The 14,268-nt window shown below is 66.0% G+C and overlaps 2 protein-coding genes across 2 annotated transcripts in view; both read left to right on the top strand.

Moving 5' to 3' along the window:
• Positions 1-6,620, top strand: part of H696_00867 (hypothetical protein) — a 9,717-nt gene extending 3,097 nt beyond the window's left edge. Inside the window, exons 6-14 of the mRNA XM_009494752.1 lie at positions 60-718; positions 1,033-1,252; positions 1,378-2,496; positions 2,672-2,972; positions 3,183-3,839; positions 3,985-4,373; positions 4,507-4,569; positions 4,718-5,557; positions 5,725-6,620. Of these exons, the coding sequence (XP_009493027.1) occupies positions 60-718; positions 1,033-1,252; positions 1,378-2,496; positions 2,672-2,972; positions 3,183-3,839; positions 3,985-4,373; positions 4,507-4,569; positions 4,718-5,557; positions 5,725-6,432 (4,956 nt within the window). The 3' untranslated portion in view covers positions 6,433-6,620. The remainder of the gene's footprint in view (positions 1-59; positions 719-1,032; positions 1,253-1,377; positions 2,497-2,671; positions 2,973-3,182; positions 3,840-3,984; positions 4,374-4,506; positions 4,570-4,717; positions 5,558-5,724) is intronic.
• Positions 6,621-7,418: 798 nt separating this feature from the next.
• Positions 7,419-12,809, top strand: H696_00866 (hypothetical protein; the record flags this gene model as incomplete). The annotated part of the gene is made up of 11 exons (XM_009494751.1): positions 7,419-8,264; positions 8,445-8,540; positions 8,665-8,775; positions 8,841-9,380; positions 9,551-9,724; positions 9,861-10,196; positions 10,316-10,420; positions 10,546-10,863; positions 11,034-11,287; positions 11,409-11,860; positions 12,031-12,809. The coding sequence occupies 11 exons, from the start codon at positions 7,419-7,421 to the stop codon at positions 12,807-12,809; spliced, it is 4,011 nt and encodes a 1,336-aa protein (XP_009493026.1).
• Between the last annotated feature and the right edge of the window lie 1,459 nt (positions 12,810-14,268).

The raw sequence follows: 14,268 nt of genomic DNA, 5'->3' as shown, positions 1-14,268 counted from the left end.
CCCCCCCCCCCCTCGCCCCCCGCTTCATCTTGGTGGGATCCCCGCGGTGTGTCGCGCAGTACCTCGACATGAGCCACAACCCTCTGTCCCTGGACTCCCTGCCGGTGTTCATCCGGTATCTCTTGGTCAATCCCTGCCTGGCGGATGTGTGCCTGGTGTTGCGCGACGTTGGCCTGAATGCCGAAACCGCGGAGTTGATTTTCGGCCTGATCTCGCACAATATCGTGGCCCTGGACATTAGTGACAACTTCCTTGGGAATGCCGGCCTCGAGGCGGTTGCCTCCTCCTTGCTGGCCGGGTCGTCATCCCTCCGATCGCTGGTGATGGACCGGTGCTTTGGCGCGGCGCACAGCCCCGGCGAGCATGGGCGCATGCGCTTTGGCCCGGGCACTGGCGGGTCTCGATCGGGTGCCGGCCCCCCGGCGCCGGTTTCCCGCCCGGCACAACTCTTTGCACAGATGCTGCGGAGTTGCGTGGCCAGCGATCGGAGCGATGGCGCAGCCACCGCCCCCAGCGCCGACGTCACCCAAGGCCCATGCATCGAACGGCTGTCCATGCGCGGGGATTATGGCCAGTCATCTGGCCGGGCCGGGGCATGTTGCCTGCGTCAGGATCTCGTCGAAGCCATCTTGCCCGCCCTGCGGTTCAATCAGAGCCTGCGGGCGGTAGATCTGAGTGGACATGCTGGCGAGGATGCCGCTCTCGTGGCCCTTGTTGAGTACGTCTTCTCTCTCTATTTCTCTCTTTCTCTCTTTTTCTCTTTCTCTCTTTCTCTCTTTCTCTCTTTCTCTCTTTCTCTCTTTCTCTCTTTCTCTCTTTCTCTCTTTCTCTCTTTCTCTCTTTCTTTCTCTCTCTCCCTATCTCTCTCTCCCTATCTCTCTCTCCCTATCTCTCTCTCCCTATCTCTCTCTCCCTATCTCTCTCTCTCTCCTCTTGATTCCCATACCTTCTGCCATCTGTCCGCCTCCTCTTCTTTTTCCTCTCGCACCCTGACCTCCGTCCCTTTGTCGACCCATGATCTTCCCCCTGCAGAGTTCTCAAGCACAACTCCACCCTGCAATCCGTCTCCCTCGACAACAATGGATCGACCATGCTCGGGTTCGAGAAGCTCCTGACAGCACTGGAGACCAATCACACTTTGCGGCGCTTCCCCCTGCCGGTGCAGGATATCCTCGCTTATCGGGCTGCTACCCGTGGCGCCGGCGGCGTTGGCGGCCAGATCACCACCACTTGGAAGACCATCCACTCGCTGGTACGAAGCCTGTCCCCCTTTTTTTTTTCCCGGCCCTTGTCAGCGACGACATGTGCCCCTGCCCGGTTCTTCGCGTCTCTTCCTGTCCTAACGCATGGGGGGCTGTCCCACTGCTTTGATCTCAGCTTCTGCGAAACAGCGCCCAGGGTAGCTCGCTGGTGCAGCAGCGCCACCTGGCGTGTCGCTCGCTGGATCGGGCGTGCGTCCGACGCCTGCTCCTGGCCGGGGTTTCGGTTCGCCTGTGCGACGACTCGCTGGCCGCCCCTTTGGCCATGGTCAGCGACGAGGAGGATATCACCCCGCTGCTGGCCCGCCAGACGGCGGCGGTTCTGTGCACGGACTTGTCATTGGAGCATGTGCAGCTTCGCGGTTCGGGCGAATGGTCCACCGCTCCCTTGCTATCCATCCCGGTGACACGTCTCCGCGAGGTGACCCCTTTGACTGTGCGCACATTGCGGCCCACCTCCTCCGAAGACTCGGCAGGCCCGGGGCCGGACATCGTGCATGTGGTGCGCATTGACATTGGCCCGGCCTCGGCGGCTACTTCCTCCACGGGCAGTCCGCTGTCGCCGGTGTCGCCGGTGTCACCGGCGGCTCCCCTGCCGGCCTCGGTGCTTGTCGTGGTCCCAGGGGTATCCCTGCAGGCGGATGTTGTGGCGCTGCTGCGGCGTCTGCGCGATGAGTCGGATGCCTTGCATTTGGTTCTCCCCCAGCCAGGGGCGGCCGCTCGGGCAAGGGCCACTTCGACCTCCACCTCGGTGGCCACGCGGCAGAGCATCAGGTATTCCATTCTCCAGAGTGCAGCGCCCCGCAGTGCGGAAGCCATCGACGCGTCGGTCAGCTTCGAGGGTGCCCTGGCGTCGTCCGGGGCGCCGAACGTGAGCCGTCTGCGGAATCAAGATCTCATTCGTGATCGTCGCCACACCATTCGCCTGCTTGCCGGTGCTCGGGCCAGCCTCCTCCTCGGGCCCGATACGATGGCCTCAGCATTGCACACGCCGCCCCCCCTGTCGCCGGTCAGTCCGAGTTCCGCCGGTGCTGGCCCCGGCGCGGCGCGGGAATTGCCCAACTGGGCCATGTCGGTCCTGTCGCACCGGGAGCAGCGTGCTCGCCTGGACGCCGCCGACCCCGAGGCCGAGCCGGCCGCCGCGTCAGCCCACGAGCAGCGGGCCGACGCGGCTTCGGACTTCCTCCGGTCCTTGCGCGAGCGCATCCAGGATTACATCCCGCCTGTGTCGGCGCCGGTGCGTTTCCTTTCCCCCTTGCCCCCTTTGCCTCCCTCATGGTGTGCTGTTCATGTGCCTCTCCGCTGCCTTTCGCCGTCCTCCCTTGCCTCGGGCGTGCTGACCCCCGGTCGCTGTGCCTCCTCCCTGGTGTTGGCCTTTTCGCTCTCGCCCGGCATTACTTTGCGCCCTGCAGCGCACATTCCTCTACACGCTGAAGGGCCATTCGGTGGTGCGCGCGCGGCTGATCCCCGAGTTGTCGGTGTCGCGCCTCAATGAGGGCGACGCCTTCGTGCTGATCATCGAGTCCCAGCCAGCCGCGGCCACATCTGTCCCGCCGGCCGGGAGCCAGTCGTCGCAGTACCGAGCCTTTGATGCCAATATCTACGTTTGGTCCGGGCGCCGGGCCTCCCGGCGGGAGCGCGATGCTGCTCGTCTCTTTGCCCGCGATGTTGCCCTGCAGGATTACTTCTCGGCCAACATCATCACCGTGTCCGGTGCGTCTCCGGAATGGGGCTGCCATGTACCTTTGTGCCTGGCCGGTGTTGAATGTGCTGCTGCTGCTGCTGCTGCTGCTGCTGTTGCTGTTATCGGGTTTGATTGTCATTATTTTTGCGCCCCAATATGGGTCCCCCCGTGCTGGGGCTTCTCTTCTTGCCATCCGCCCCCCTGTCTTGACTCCACCTAACTCTCGGTCCTTGCCCCAGATGACACGGCGGAATTTTGGCAGACCCTACATGGCCGCCGGGCGGATGTCACGTCCGAGTATGATGCCGGCCTCGATGCCGTGGAGGAGGGCGCCTGGACCCGGGCATACACCCTGCTCCGGGTGGCTGCCAACCCCAGCGACTCGGATCACGCCAGCGGCACCGTGGTCGAGCGGGTGGCCATATCAGCCGATGAGTCGGCGCAGGCGGCCTCCGGACGGCTGCGCCCCTCGCTGGACCCTGGAGCCGCCTATGTTTTGGACACCGAGGCCGGCGAGGTGTTCACCTGGGTCGGGCCGCGGACGCCGACTGTCCTGCGGGTGACGGCCGCCCTGCTGGCGGTCGACCGGGCTGAGGCCTTTGTTGAGCGGCGGCTCTTCAAGCGGGCCGGTGGCAGCCGGGGCGCGGCTGTGACGGCCGCCGGCGTCTCGCCCACTCGGCAGCCTGACTCCCGGCGGCCCTCCATCGGCAGCATTGACTCCGACCATGAAGTCAATGACCGCTCGGCCGACGCCCCGGCCGGGACTCCCAGCAATGGCCTGGCCAGTAACACCTGCTTTGCCACCGTGCGTAGCGAGGTTTCCGGCCGTGAGAGTGTCTTCTGGCGAAGCAAGTTCGATGACTGGTTTGACTCCTCGTCGCTCCTCTCCCTGGACAGTACGCACCAAGGGGGCCCCTGCCTTTTTCCCCATGCCGGCCCATTGCCCCCCCCCCCCTTATGGCTCCTCGATTTGCTGATCCTCATGCTGCTGCTGCTGCTGCTACTGCCATCTCCTCCTCCCTTCCCCTCCGCGCTCCTTAGCTCTGCCACAAATCCGCGAGCATGTCAAGGTCCTGGCCACCTTCGGCCAGGCGGACGACTTTGTCGTCTCACCCACCGGGCGCGAGGCCCCCTGGATGCAGTTGGTCCCGGGCCGGCGCGCCGGTGCTGGATCCATCCAAACGGACTCCCACTCGGCCGGCATCTCCCTGGCATCGGCCCAGGGGCGTGTCTTCCTGGTGGACGAGGTCGAGCAGAAGTCGCTGGATGTCACCCGCGACGCGCTTTTCGAGGGGGTTCCCTTCACCACCGGGGTTCCGCCACCGCCGCTGCTCCTCTTCTCGGAGGACTGCCTGTTTTTCTACATCGACGAGAGTGCCCTCTCACCCGAGCGCACCCTCATCCTGTGGCAGGGTTCACAAACGACCCGCGTGCGTTGGCGTTCGGCTTGTGCTGACCAGATCCCCCCCCCCCCCCTGTACCACTGACTTCGTCCTTCTTCCCTTTTCTTTCTGCTCGCCCCTTTCGCACGGCCTTTCGCCATCGATCTTGCCTGGGCCTCAGTTCAAGCGTAAGATTGCTCGTGGTCTGATCAATGAGTTCCAGCTGGCTGGGGCCCTTCCTCGGGTGCGTACCACCGATTTGTTTCTTGTCCGGGGTTTTTTTCCTTCCCCCCTCTCTCCGCCTCCGCGCGCTTCCCTGCCCCTCCCCCGCCCCTCCTGACCCTGTGACTTCCCTTGCTGCTGCTGCTGCTGCCGCCGCCAAATCGAAACAGCTCTTCATCATCTCTCAATTCGAGGAGCCGAACTGGTTTACGACATTCATTGGCCGGCCGCTGGTGTACCGTCGCGGGGCAAGCCATCCCCGTCTGACGTTCAGGCACAATCCCAGTCGCCTGTTCCGAGTGCCGCCGCTGGAGGCCGGCACTTCGGGCTCGCCCAAGACAGCATCACCCGGCTCCAAGCCAATGATCGCCACTGCCACCGCCGCCGCCGCCGCCGCCGCCGCCGCCGCCACTACCTCCACCACCACGGCCGCCAATGCTGTCGATCCCCTGGTGACGGTGTCTGCCGGCCCTCACGCCCAGCGGCAGGCCAGCCTGACGCAACACCTCCACTGGCTGTCGACCTTGGTGTCGACGGAGGCTGGCCCCGACAACACCCCAGTCACAGCTGTCACGCTCTATCAGCTGAAGCCCTACCTGGCTGGCATGCGCGATCTGGCCGTCGAGGCGGATTGCCACTGGAGCGCCCTAAACAGCAGGGACTGCTTCATCCTCCAGGCGCGCGTGGGAAGTCTTGCTGGTGAGGTGGGCGGTCCTGGCGCTGGGGCCGGGCCCGATCGCACTGCCTTCACGGTCGTGTGGGCTGGGTCTCTGGCCAGCCCGGCCGAGGTGGCCAATGCCCAGCACATCGCCCAGGCCATGGGGTCCTCGGCCGCGACAGAGACCATTTCCGAGCCGCCGGGGCCCGATGGGAAGCTGCCTGTCGCTGCAACTCCCCGTATGGCCGCTGCTTGGCGGCACTTTTGCCACTACCTGGGGCTGGACACCGACACGCCGGTTGGCATGATTGGCCGCCCGATCCCGGCCCCGCCGATCCCCTCACGGCCCACGGTGCGCATTCATCCGTCCAGCATGCATCTCTCCGATGTCCCTTTTCTCCCCCTTCTCTCGCTCGTCCTCGCACTCTTTCCCCCTTTCTCCCCCCTCCGCTTGGATGGCATTCCCTCTTTCGATAATCCCATCTGACTCCCGCGTCTGCCCGGCTCTCCGTGCTCCAGCCCCTCTGGCCTGTCCTCTTGGAAATCTCCTTCCCCAACCTGGCCTCGCCGTACATCAATCTCGAGCGGCTTCCCGTGCGGACGTTCCACCAGCGCGACTTGCGGCCGGACTGCGCGTACATTGTCGACCCGGCTGTTCGCTCACTGCGCGATGTCACGACCGACCCGGCCCCGGGAGAGGGGGCCCCCCCTCGGCCCGGGGTCTTCCTCTGGATTGGCCCGATGTGCCCGGCCTTCCTGCCACCGGTGCCCTCGGTCGCGGACGCCGGGTCGTCTCCGGTGCTCGAAAGTCTCGGTCTGACGATCGGGTCCTGCTCCTTTGAGTTGCTTGTGCGCGTGGCGGCCGAATATGCGTCGCATGTGGGGCTCGACCCGCGTGCCGGCGTGACTGTGGTACTGGCCGGCACCGAGCCGAGCACCTTTTCCGCGCACTTCGCCGGCTGGTCCGGCGCCTACACCCCGGGCCCGGATGCGGTGGCCCACTCGAATCGCCTACTCCGGTATGACCTGATCGTCAAGCGCCCCTGGCCAGCCGGGGTGGCGGTCACATCGCCCGATGCGCTGGAGCTCCTCCTGCCGGAGCGCACCCTCCGACAGCTGCTGTTGGCCCCGCATTACTGGCCGTCAACTGGCGTGCACCGGCGCTTTGCCCGCCTGCCGGATTGGATCCGCACCAACCTCAAGCTGGAGCTCGAGCTGCAGATCTAGCTGGCACTGGGTTCTGCACAGCCGAGCAGGCCCGGCCGAGTGCGCAAACAAAAGAGCGAGACCGGCGCAGGCGTCCCCATCTCGCCCAGTTGGACCCTTTTCTCGCGTTCCCCAAGAGAAAGAGAGCGATATGAAAGAAACAGACCAATCCATCCATCTGTGCTCACACGCACACGCACACGCACACGCATGTGCGACCACATGTGCATTCTTCTGCCAAAATACACCCCATCATCCTCCTATTTGGGCCCTCATTATGGGCCCAAGGCCCCAGGCCGAAGAGGCGACCGGAAGCCGAAACCACCTTTGGCGCGCCGCCACATGCCCACCCCGGCGGGGGAGGGAGAGGGGGAGGGGCGAAGGGCGAAGGGCTGGGACACTAGAGGCGAGGCCCCCCGATTGACTGCCAACGAATGGCCCGATGGCTCTGTTTCGCGTGCGGGGGCGCCACGAACTGGCGCTGGCGCGCCCCCGGGGTGCGCGCTTGCCTCCCTGATCTCGGGGCCGCGCTCCTCCGTTACCTCTCCCCAGTCGCCTGCCGGGCCGGAGGATGGCGGGCGGCAGGCGGGTTTATTTTTATTATTTTTTCCTCCGCACTGGCGGCCGAGGGGGTGTCGCTGCCGAAACCGGGCACCCCCTGCGCGTGCCTCCCTCGTCGCGCCAGGCATCATGCATCCGTGTCGGAGGCCCGGGCCGGAGGGAGCCGGCGGGGGCCCAAGGTCTGGGCTCCCTCGCTGGAAGCCATTTCAGCAGCCGCGCAGGCGGATCCCGGACAGCTCCGGGGCTGTAGTCTCTTTCCGCCCCTCCCGCCTCCCTCTCACCTTTCACCAACGTGGTTTTTCTTCCCTCCGCTCGTCGCCGTCGGTCCCTCCCCTCCTCTCTCTCTCTCTCTCCCTCTCCCTGTCCGCCCTTCCTCCTCGGTCCCTGCTCGCCCCTCCTCCCCTGCCCATCTCCCGCGCCCGCTCCACTTCTCCTGCCCTCTGCACATGTCGACTCCCGCCCCGGCGCGGAAGCGCGCGCGCTCCGCCGCGCAGTCCGATCAAGGTGATGCACCTGGACGCACCAAAAAGCCGGCGCTTGTCCTGACCATCAACAGTGGCAAGGCCTCCGGAGAATCGACCCCTGCGCCCACTGCTCGGAGGTCCGCCGGGTCAGGCGCCTCAGCCACCGGCGGGCGCGGTCGCGCTCGGGGCCCGGCTGCTGCAGGAGGTCTGACTTCCACCCAGGCGGCGGGCGCCTCCAGCGGGGCGACCGCCGCGGCCGGGGCCGCTGCCGCCGGGCCCGCGCCGCGTGCCGTGCTGGAAACTCGCATCCCCTCCATTCCGCTGATCACCGGGCCGATGCGCTCGCTCGGGTCGCTTCTCCTCCGAACCAACTCCTTCGTGGTGCCGGCCTCCCGGCGATCAGCCCTCCGGCGGGGGTATGACACTGCCCGGAACGCCGATGCGCCGGCTGAGGGCCAGGATCCCGGGGCCCCCGGTGACCCTGCCGCCCCCGAGGCGCTTTGCGGCCTGGATTCGATGAAGGTCGAGCTGCCCGAGCGGGATGCCCCCACGAGCCTGGCCGAGCAGCCGACCAGCATGCCCAAGGTCGAAACTTCGCGGGTCGAATGCGGTCGGGCCAAATTCTCGCTGCAAGCTCTGGCCCTGGCACAGCCGCCGCTGCCCACCCGGACGGTTGTCATCCACATTGGCTCTCGACAGCTGTATGCCGGCCAGTGCCAGAGCGTCGCCCCGCTGGCCTTCCCTCCTGTCGTTGCTTGCCCGACCTCGAGCCGGGCCACGCCAGCTGAGGATTCGAGCTCCCTCCTCGACAGCATTGCAACGGATGAGGTACGCCATGTTGCCTGGGCGATGCCTCTCATCCGGGCAGCCCTGCCGCCGTCACCTGTCCCCGCTCCTCCTCCTCCTCCTCCCTTTCCTCCCTCCCCCCCCCCTCTTCCCCCTGTGACGGGCACCCGGCCATTCACAGGCTCATTTGTGCACGAGCAGCTGCCCCCGGCGTACTGACAGTCGGCCACTTCCATCCAGGCGGTCATCGAGATTGGCCTGGCTGAGCGTCAATTGCGCGATTTCGTCAAACTCGGCATCCGACGCATCATCCAAGAGGTACCTCTGCTCCGAGTATTTGTGCTCTTCCCCGCTCGGTGGTGCTTCCCTGTGCACTTTCCCGTTTCCTCATGCCTGCTACCCCCCCCCCCCCCCCCCCCGCCCCTTGCGACACACTTTACAGGAGATCTCCTACAACCAGTCGGCCGGCTTTCGTGAGGTCCCGATCGATAGTGATCCGGATCCGGCGGAGTATGTGACAGCCATGCCCGGCCAGTCGTACTTCGGCGCGGAGGTACGCCGCGTGTGCCTCCCTCCGGCCATGTCTTCTGCATGCCCCCTCTGACACCCTTTGCAAAGGCCCTCCAACTGGACGACCAGCGCAGCCCCTGCGACCTGCGCTGGCTCTTCAATGCCCAGGGCCGGCCGAACCTGGCGACCTACTACGACCTGGCCGCTTTGGAGGCCGGCTCGCCGGAACTCCGTGCTCTGGAGGAGCTGCTGGATCAGATGGACGCCTCATTGGAACGCTTTCCCAGTCGAAGCGGCCCGTTGGCCCTGGGAGCCACCTCGCGGTCGGGTGCCACGGCCATTGCCTCCCCCTCGGCAAGCTCACTGAACTTGGCCGCCGGCCCTGGTGGCGACCATCCCACCGAATCGGCCGAGGCCGTGGTCATGACGTACCTGCCGGAGGAGGCCGGCCGTCGGCCGGCTGCCACCGGGGCCCAGGAACTGGCCGCGATTCACCGGCGTGGCCAGGCAGCCGGGCGGTGGCTGCTCGACGCGGGTGGCTTCTTCCGCCATGTTTTTCGCCGGGTCATTGGCCACGAGTTGGCCGCCGGCCGCCGAGGGGGGCATCACCCGGAAATCAGCCCCGCCCAACTGGCCGAGCACATGCGGGTACATGCTCCTCCCCTTGGCCCGGCTGTTGGCCCTTCTGCCCTTGCATTCCCTCGTGCCCGACTCAGCCTCTGACCCTGTTCCCGCGCTATTCTCCCTCGCACGTGTGTCGGCCTTCTTTTTCTTTTTCTCCCTTTCCCTGGTCCCCCTCACCCAACCCCCCCGGGCAGACCATCAACCTGCTGCTCATTGTGCCCGACCATACAACCGAATTGGATCTGGATCTCTACTCGGAACTCTTCTTCAACCAACTCGGCCTGCGAGGTCTGCTCTTTCACCAGGCACGAACCCGACCTGCACCATGTGTCTGCTCGGCTTGCGCCGCCGCATCCGATTCGACCCTTGTCCTTTGGTCTAACTCCGGTCCTCTGGTCTGGCTCTGGTCCTTCCTCCGCCTTTTCTTCTTCTCCCCTTCTCCCTCGCTCCTCCTCGGCTCCCTTCCCCTCCCTTCCGTCCGACGGTGGCTGGTCGCGCCTGCAGGAGGGCGTTTGCAGTGCCTTCGGTGCCGGGCTCTCCTCGGCGCTGGTGGTCGACATCGGCAGCCAGTCAATCAAGGTGTCCTGCGTGGAGGATGGCGTGTCGCTGAAGGCCTCCCGCGTGCGCCTGGCATATGGCTCCGATCAACTGGCTACTGCCTTCGCGTGGATGCTCCAACGCCGGTCGTCTCCCCTGGCTGCGCGCATCGCCCTCCCGGATGGGGGCCTGCTCCGGGCCACCGGCCGCGGTGATATCCACTCCTTCCGCGTGTCCGTCGACCAGTACCGCATTTTCCGCACTCTCTGCCAAATTCGTGAATCCTGCCAAACCCTAGAACTTGTGCGTGGCCCCCTCCCCCCCTCCCTTCGGGAAACCCCTTTCCCCGGCTGGCTGAAGGGGATCCTCCACTAACTTGACCATTTGTGGTGATGCCATCCCACTGTCCCGCGGCATCAAAGGTTGATCCCGTCATCAAGGAGCTGTTGGACCATGTTCGGCATCAGGCGGCCAACACCTTTGAGATCTCCCATTACCTGTATGACGAGCCCTTCATGTCATCATTGGTGCGTGGAGTGCCGCTTGCGAGAGGGCCCGCCAGCGCGGGCACTTTGCCGGCTGCTGCCAATCGGCGGCCTTCCCTCTTGCCTGTCCTCTCATGCCCAGCTAACTGGCCATACTTTCGTCGCAGGCCCTCTTCTTCCCGAAACTGCTCCCCCGGCCGACGGTGCCGACCTTGGCCGAGCGTGTGGCGGAATTGGACCACATTCTCGCCGGGCTACGCCTCTTGGTGGAAAGCCACCAGCTTGGCAATTTCAGCCACGATGCCATTATCAGTGCCGAAAATGCGGCCAGCCAATTTTCCGCCCTCTCCCTGCGTCTTTTGCTGGAGGCCCCGGGCGAGGGGCCCATCAACTCGGCGGACGTGTCGCTGGAGTCGGCCGCCGCGGCCCTGAAAACCCAGCAGGATATCCTCCTGCCTGATGCCCTTCCCCCCTTGGATCAGGATGTGCGCCGGCCTTTGGACCTCGACATGACCCCTGGCCCTTTTTGCGGTGCTGCCCTTTGCTTACCGAACCTTCCCTCCTCCTCTTTCTTCTTCTCCTTCTCCGACACACGCATGCACACACACGCATACACACACACACACACGCATACACACGCAACTCCCTCGCTCAGTCGACAATCATCTATGGCGTGACGACGCTTGCGGCCGGTGCCTCTGCCACCGCGGCCTCGGCCGCCCGTGGTGCCATCTCGCTGTCCAATGTCACCACGGCCATTCCCAGTGTCTCGACCATGGTTTCGACTACCTACCGGCCGCCCGCTCCACCGAGCCAATCGACTGATTCGACATCCACGGCCGCCTCTGCCGCTTCTCCTGCCACACTTGCGGCTACTCCCACCGGCTCGGCCGGCACATCATCCAAAAAGTGCGTGCGCTGTCTTCCCTTCCCCGCTTGTGCCTCTCTTTGGACATCCTGCCCTAACCTCGTCCATGGGACCCCCCGGGGGGTCCCGCCCTTTATTCTCGCCCCATTACACGGGATCCAGATCCAGCAAGGCCGAAAGCAAGACCGATGGTGCTGAGGACCTTTTCCTGTCACTGACCAAGGCCGGCCCTGCGTCGGCCGGCGCGGCTGGCGGCACAACCGCCGCTTCCAAGAAGAAGGCAAAGGCCGTCGGGTCGGGCACCACCGGCCGCTCGGATTCCCCCGGCCCGGGGACATCGGCCTCTGGCACAGCCAAGGAGGGCAACGCCCCTGCCAGCCAGGCATCCATCTCACAAGGTGTGCTGCTGGCGCATGGCCCCGGGCGGCAGGCATTTGTCGGTGCCCGACTCGTTCCTCCCTCGTCGGTGGACAATGATCGGCCTTTGGATCCGCTGCTGGAGCGCTTTGTTCCGCCCGGCATGCATGGGCTCCTTTGTGCGGACCTTTGCTCGGTGCGCCAAACGACCTCGGACCCGCTGGATCTGGCCATCCTAAAGTCCCTGCAAGCAGCCGGTACGCGCACATGTCGCACTCGCTACACATACGCACACACATACGCACACACATACGCACTTTCCCGTGATAGTGCAGGCCACAAGGCGCGGGTTGATGCACAAGCCAGAAGCCATGTAGGCCGGTGCTTCTGCTTTCATGCTGACCAAGCTGACATGCTCTCCCCCAAGGCATTTCCGAGGAGCGTCTCGCCCGGCTGATCGGGGCCGTGCTGATTGTTGGAGGGACCAACGATCAGTCCTTGAAGCACCTCGGTCGGGCGGTGACCGATCGGCTCCGGTCACTGCTCTTGTCCCCGCCCGAGGGGCTGCTGGCGCCCGAGCCTGATGCATCGGCCCGCAATGGTATTGCCCTGCCGGAGGTGCCGGCGGCACCGCCCTCGGCCAAGCGTGGCCGTGGTAATCAGGCCTCACAGGCCGCTGCTGCCGCTGCTGCTGCCGCCGCCGCCGCCGCCGCCGCCGCCGCCGCCGCCGCCGCCGCCGCCGCCGCCGCTGCCACGGCTGCACAGAACTTCCCCCTGACCGAGCGTGTGGCCGCCGACTTGGCCGGGCAGATTGCCTTGGCCTCGGTGGAGATCAACCCCGCGCACTTGGCCTGGAAGGGCGGCTCCATCATCGCCCGACTGGACAACATCAACGAGCTGCCGAATTCCTCGGCGATCAAGCTGGCCGCCGTGGCACAGGCGGCCGAAAGTGCTGCGGCCGAGGCCGAGGCCGCTGCCGCTGCCGCCGCCACCGCAGCAGCAGCAACAGAGGGCACCTCGACCGAGAGCGCCGCGACTCCAGCTCCCCCGATGCCCTGTGTCGCCTCCGCCCCGAAGCAGGAAGACCCCGAGCAGGAGGACTGGCCCTGCTTCGATGGGACCGGCGACGCTTGGATGCATCGTGACCAGTATCTCCTGCACCGGTTCCGGGCCATGCGCGAGACGGCCCTCTTCGAATTCTGGTGACGGGGTGACTCATCGGTTGAATACAAGCCATGTGTGTCCGCAGCCTCTCTCTCCATCTCTCTCTCTCTCTCTCTCGCTTTCTCTCTCTTCGTGTGTGTGTATCCTCCTCCCTCCGCGCATCCACATCCACACCAGCTTTCTCGGTCATCTGTGAGCCTGCGAGGCCCCGAGCACCAATGTCCCGCCGTGTGTGGGACACATACTTACGCACCACGGGCCGGGGTTACTGGGGGCCGTTTCTCGGCTGGCTGGAGTGATGCCGAAAGAAGAAAACCTGCGGCGCGGCGGCCGGGCGTGTCAGCCGGCATGATTCCAGGATGGGGGGAGCACGGGCGGGCGCGGGCGGAGGAATTCGTCGGATATGCCACCTGCCAACGATTGCATGAATCGAGCATTTCACGGCGATTGACGCGCACAGGGGCACCGCGGGCCCCGCGGTGCCAATTGCTGGGTCTCTGGGGGAGGGGGGAGCACTTGTCCACCGAAGGAGGGCATACAAAGGGCGGGCGGGGGGACCTCGGCCGTCTCTATCTTCAAGCGCAGGGAGGCAGAGGACCGGGGCGCCGGGCGCGGGACGCGGGGGAGCAGGATCCCCCAAGAGACACGCCGGTCGGGCCTTTTGCCGAGACCTCCGACGCTCAACGGAGGGACAGGCCGAGGGGGGCCGGCGGTGTGGCCAGGCCCAGCCCGACCAAGATCGGGTGGTTGGGGAGCGGCCGGGCTCTGGAATGCGCGTGCGCTCCCTCCGCACTTGAAGTGCCGGATTGTGTGGCCCGGCTGGAGGGAGAAAAAAGCGCGGCTCGGGAAAAAAAAAAAGTCCCCCGGGCGCTGCCGGCGAAGTGGCCAGCGTAGGTGTCACCGCCGGAAAAACAACATTGGGAGGAGCACCCGCACATCCCCCGGCCCCCGGCTCAAATGCTCCGGCTCTCGCTGAGCCACGCCAGCCCGCCAGATGCGGCTCCAACGGCATGCGCCTCGCCCCCCCCCCTGGCGCCGTCGCCTGACGGTTGCCGCCGGACCTTTAGCCATCTGGGCCGCCCGGGGCGGCGCGCGGAGTTTGGCCGCAGCTCCGATCTTGTCGAATAGGGTAAGCCCAGCTAGGCCGCCGCCGCCCCCACCCCGGGGGGGGGGGGGGGGGAGCAGAGAGTGGGGCGCCGGCAGGGGCCGAACGTCGGCGCAACATGGCCCCTCTTGTGGGCCGGCCTTTTCAATGACACATCCTATGAAGGACCTCCCTCGGGTCCGTCGACATTCCGGGGGACGGGGACGGGGGCGCCCCCAGCCCGTGGGACCCCGGGCGCAGGTCCACCAATCAGGCAAGATCGCACCCCGTCCCTCGCACCGGGGGAGCTCCGCTGGCCCCGGGGCCCCAAGGGGTGCACAGGGGCCACGCACCGGAGGGCAGAGACAAGGGCAGGACATAGGCCCCCCCCCCCCCCCTTCCCCCCTCGGGCCAGCC

Source organism: Fonticula alba (genome assembly GCF_000388065.1).
Source record: "Fonticula alba strain ATCC 38817 unplaced genomic scaffold supercont2.1, whole genome shotgun sequence".
Lineage (NCBI taxonomy): Eukaryota > Rotosphaerida > Fonticulaceae > Fonticula > Fonticula alba.
This window is presented reverse-complemented; position numbering and strand designations above follow the sequence as displayed.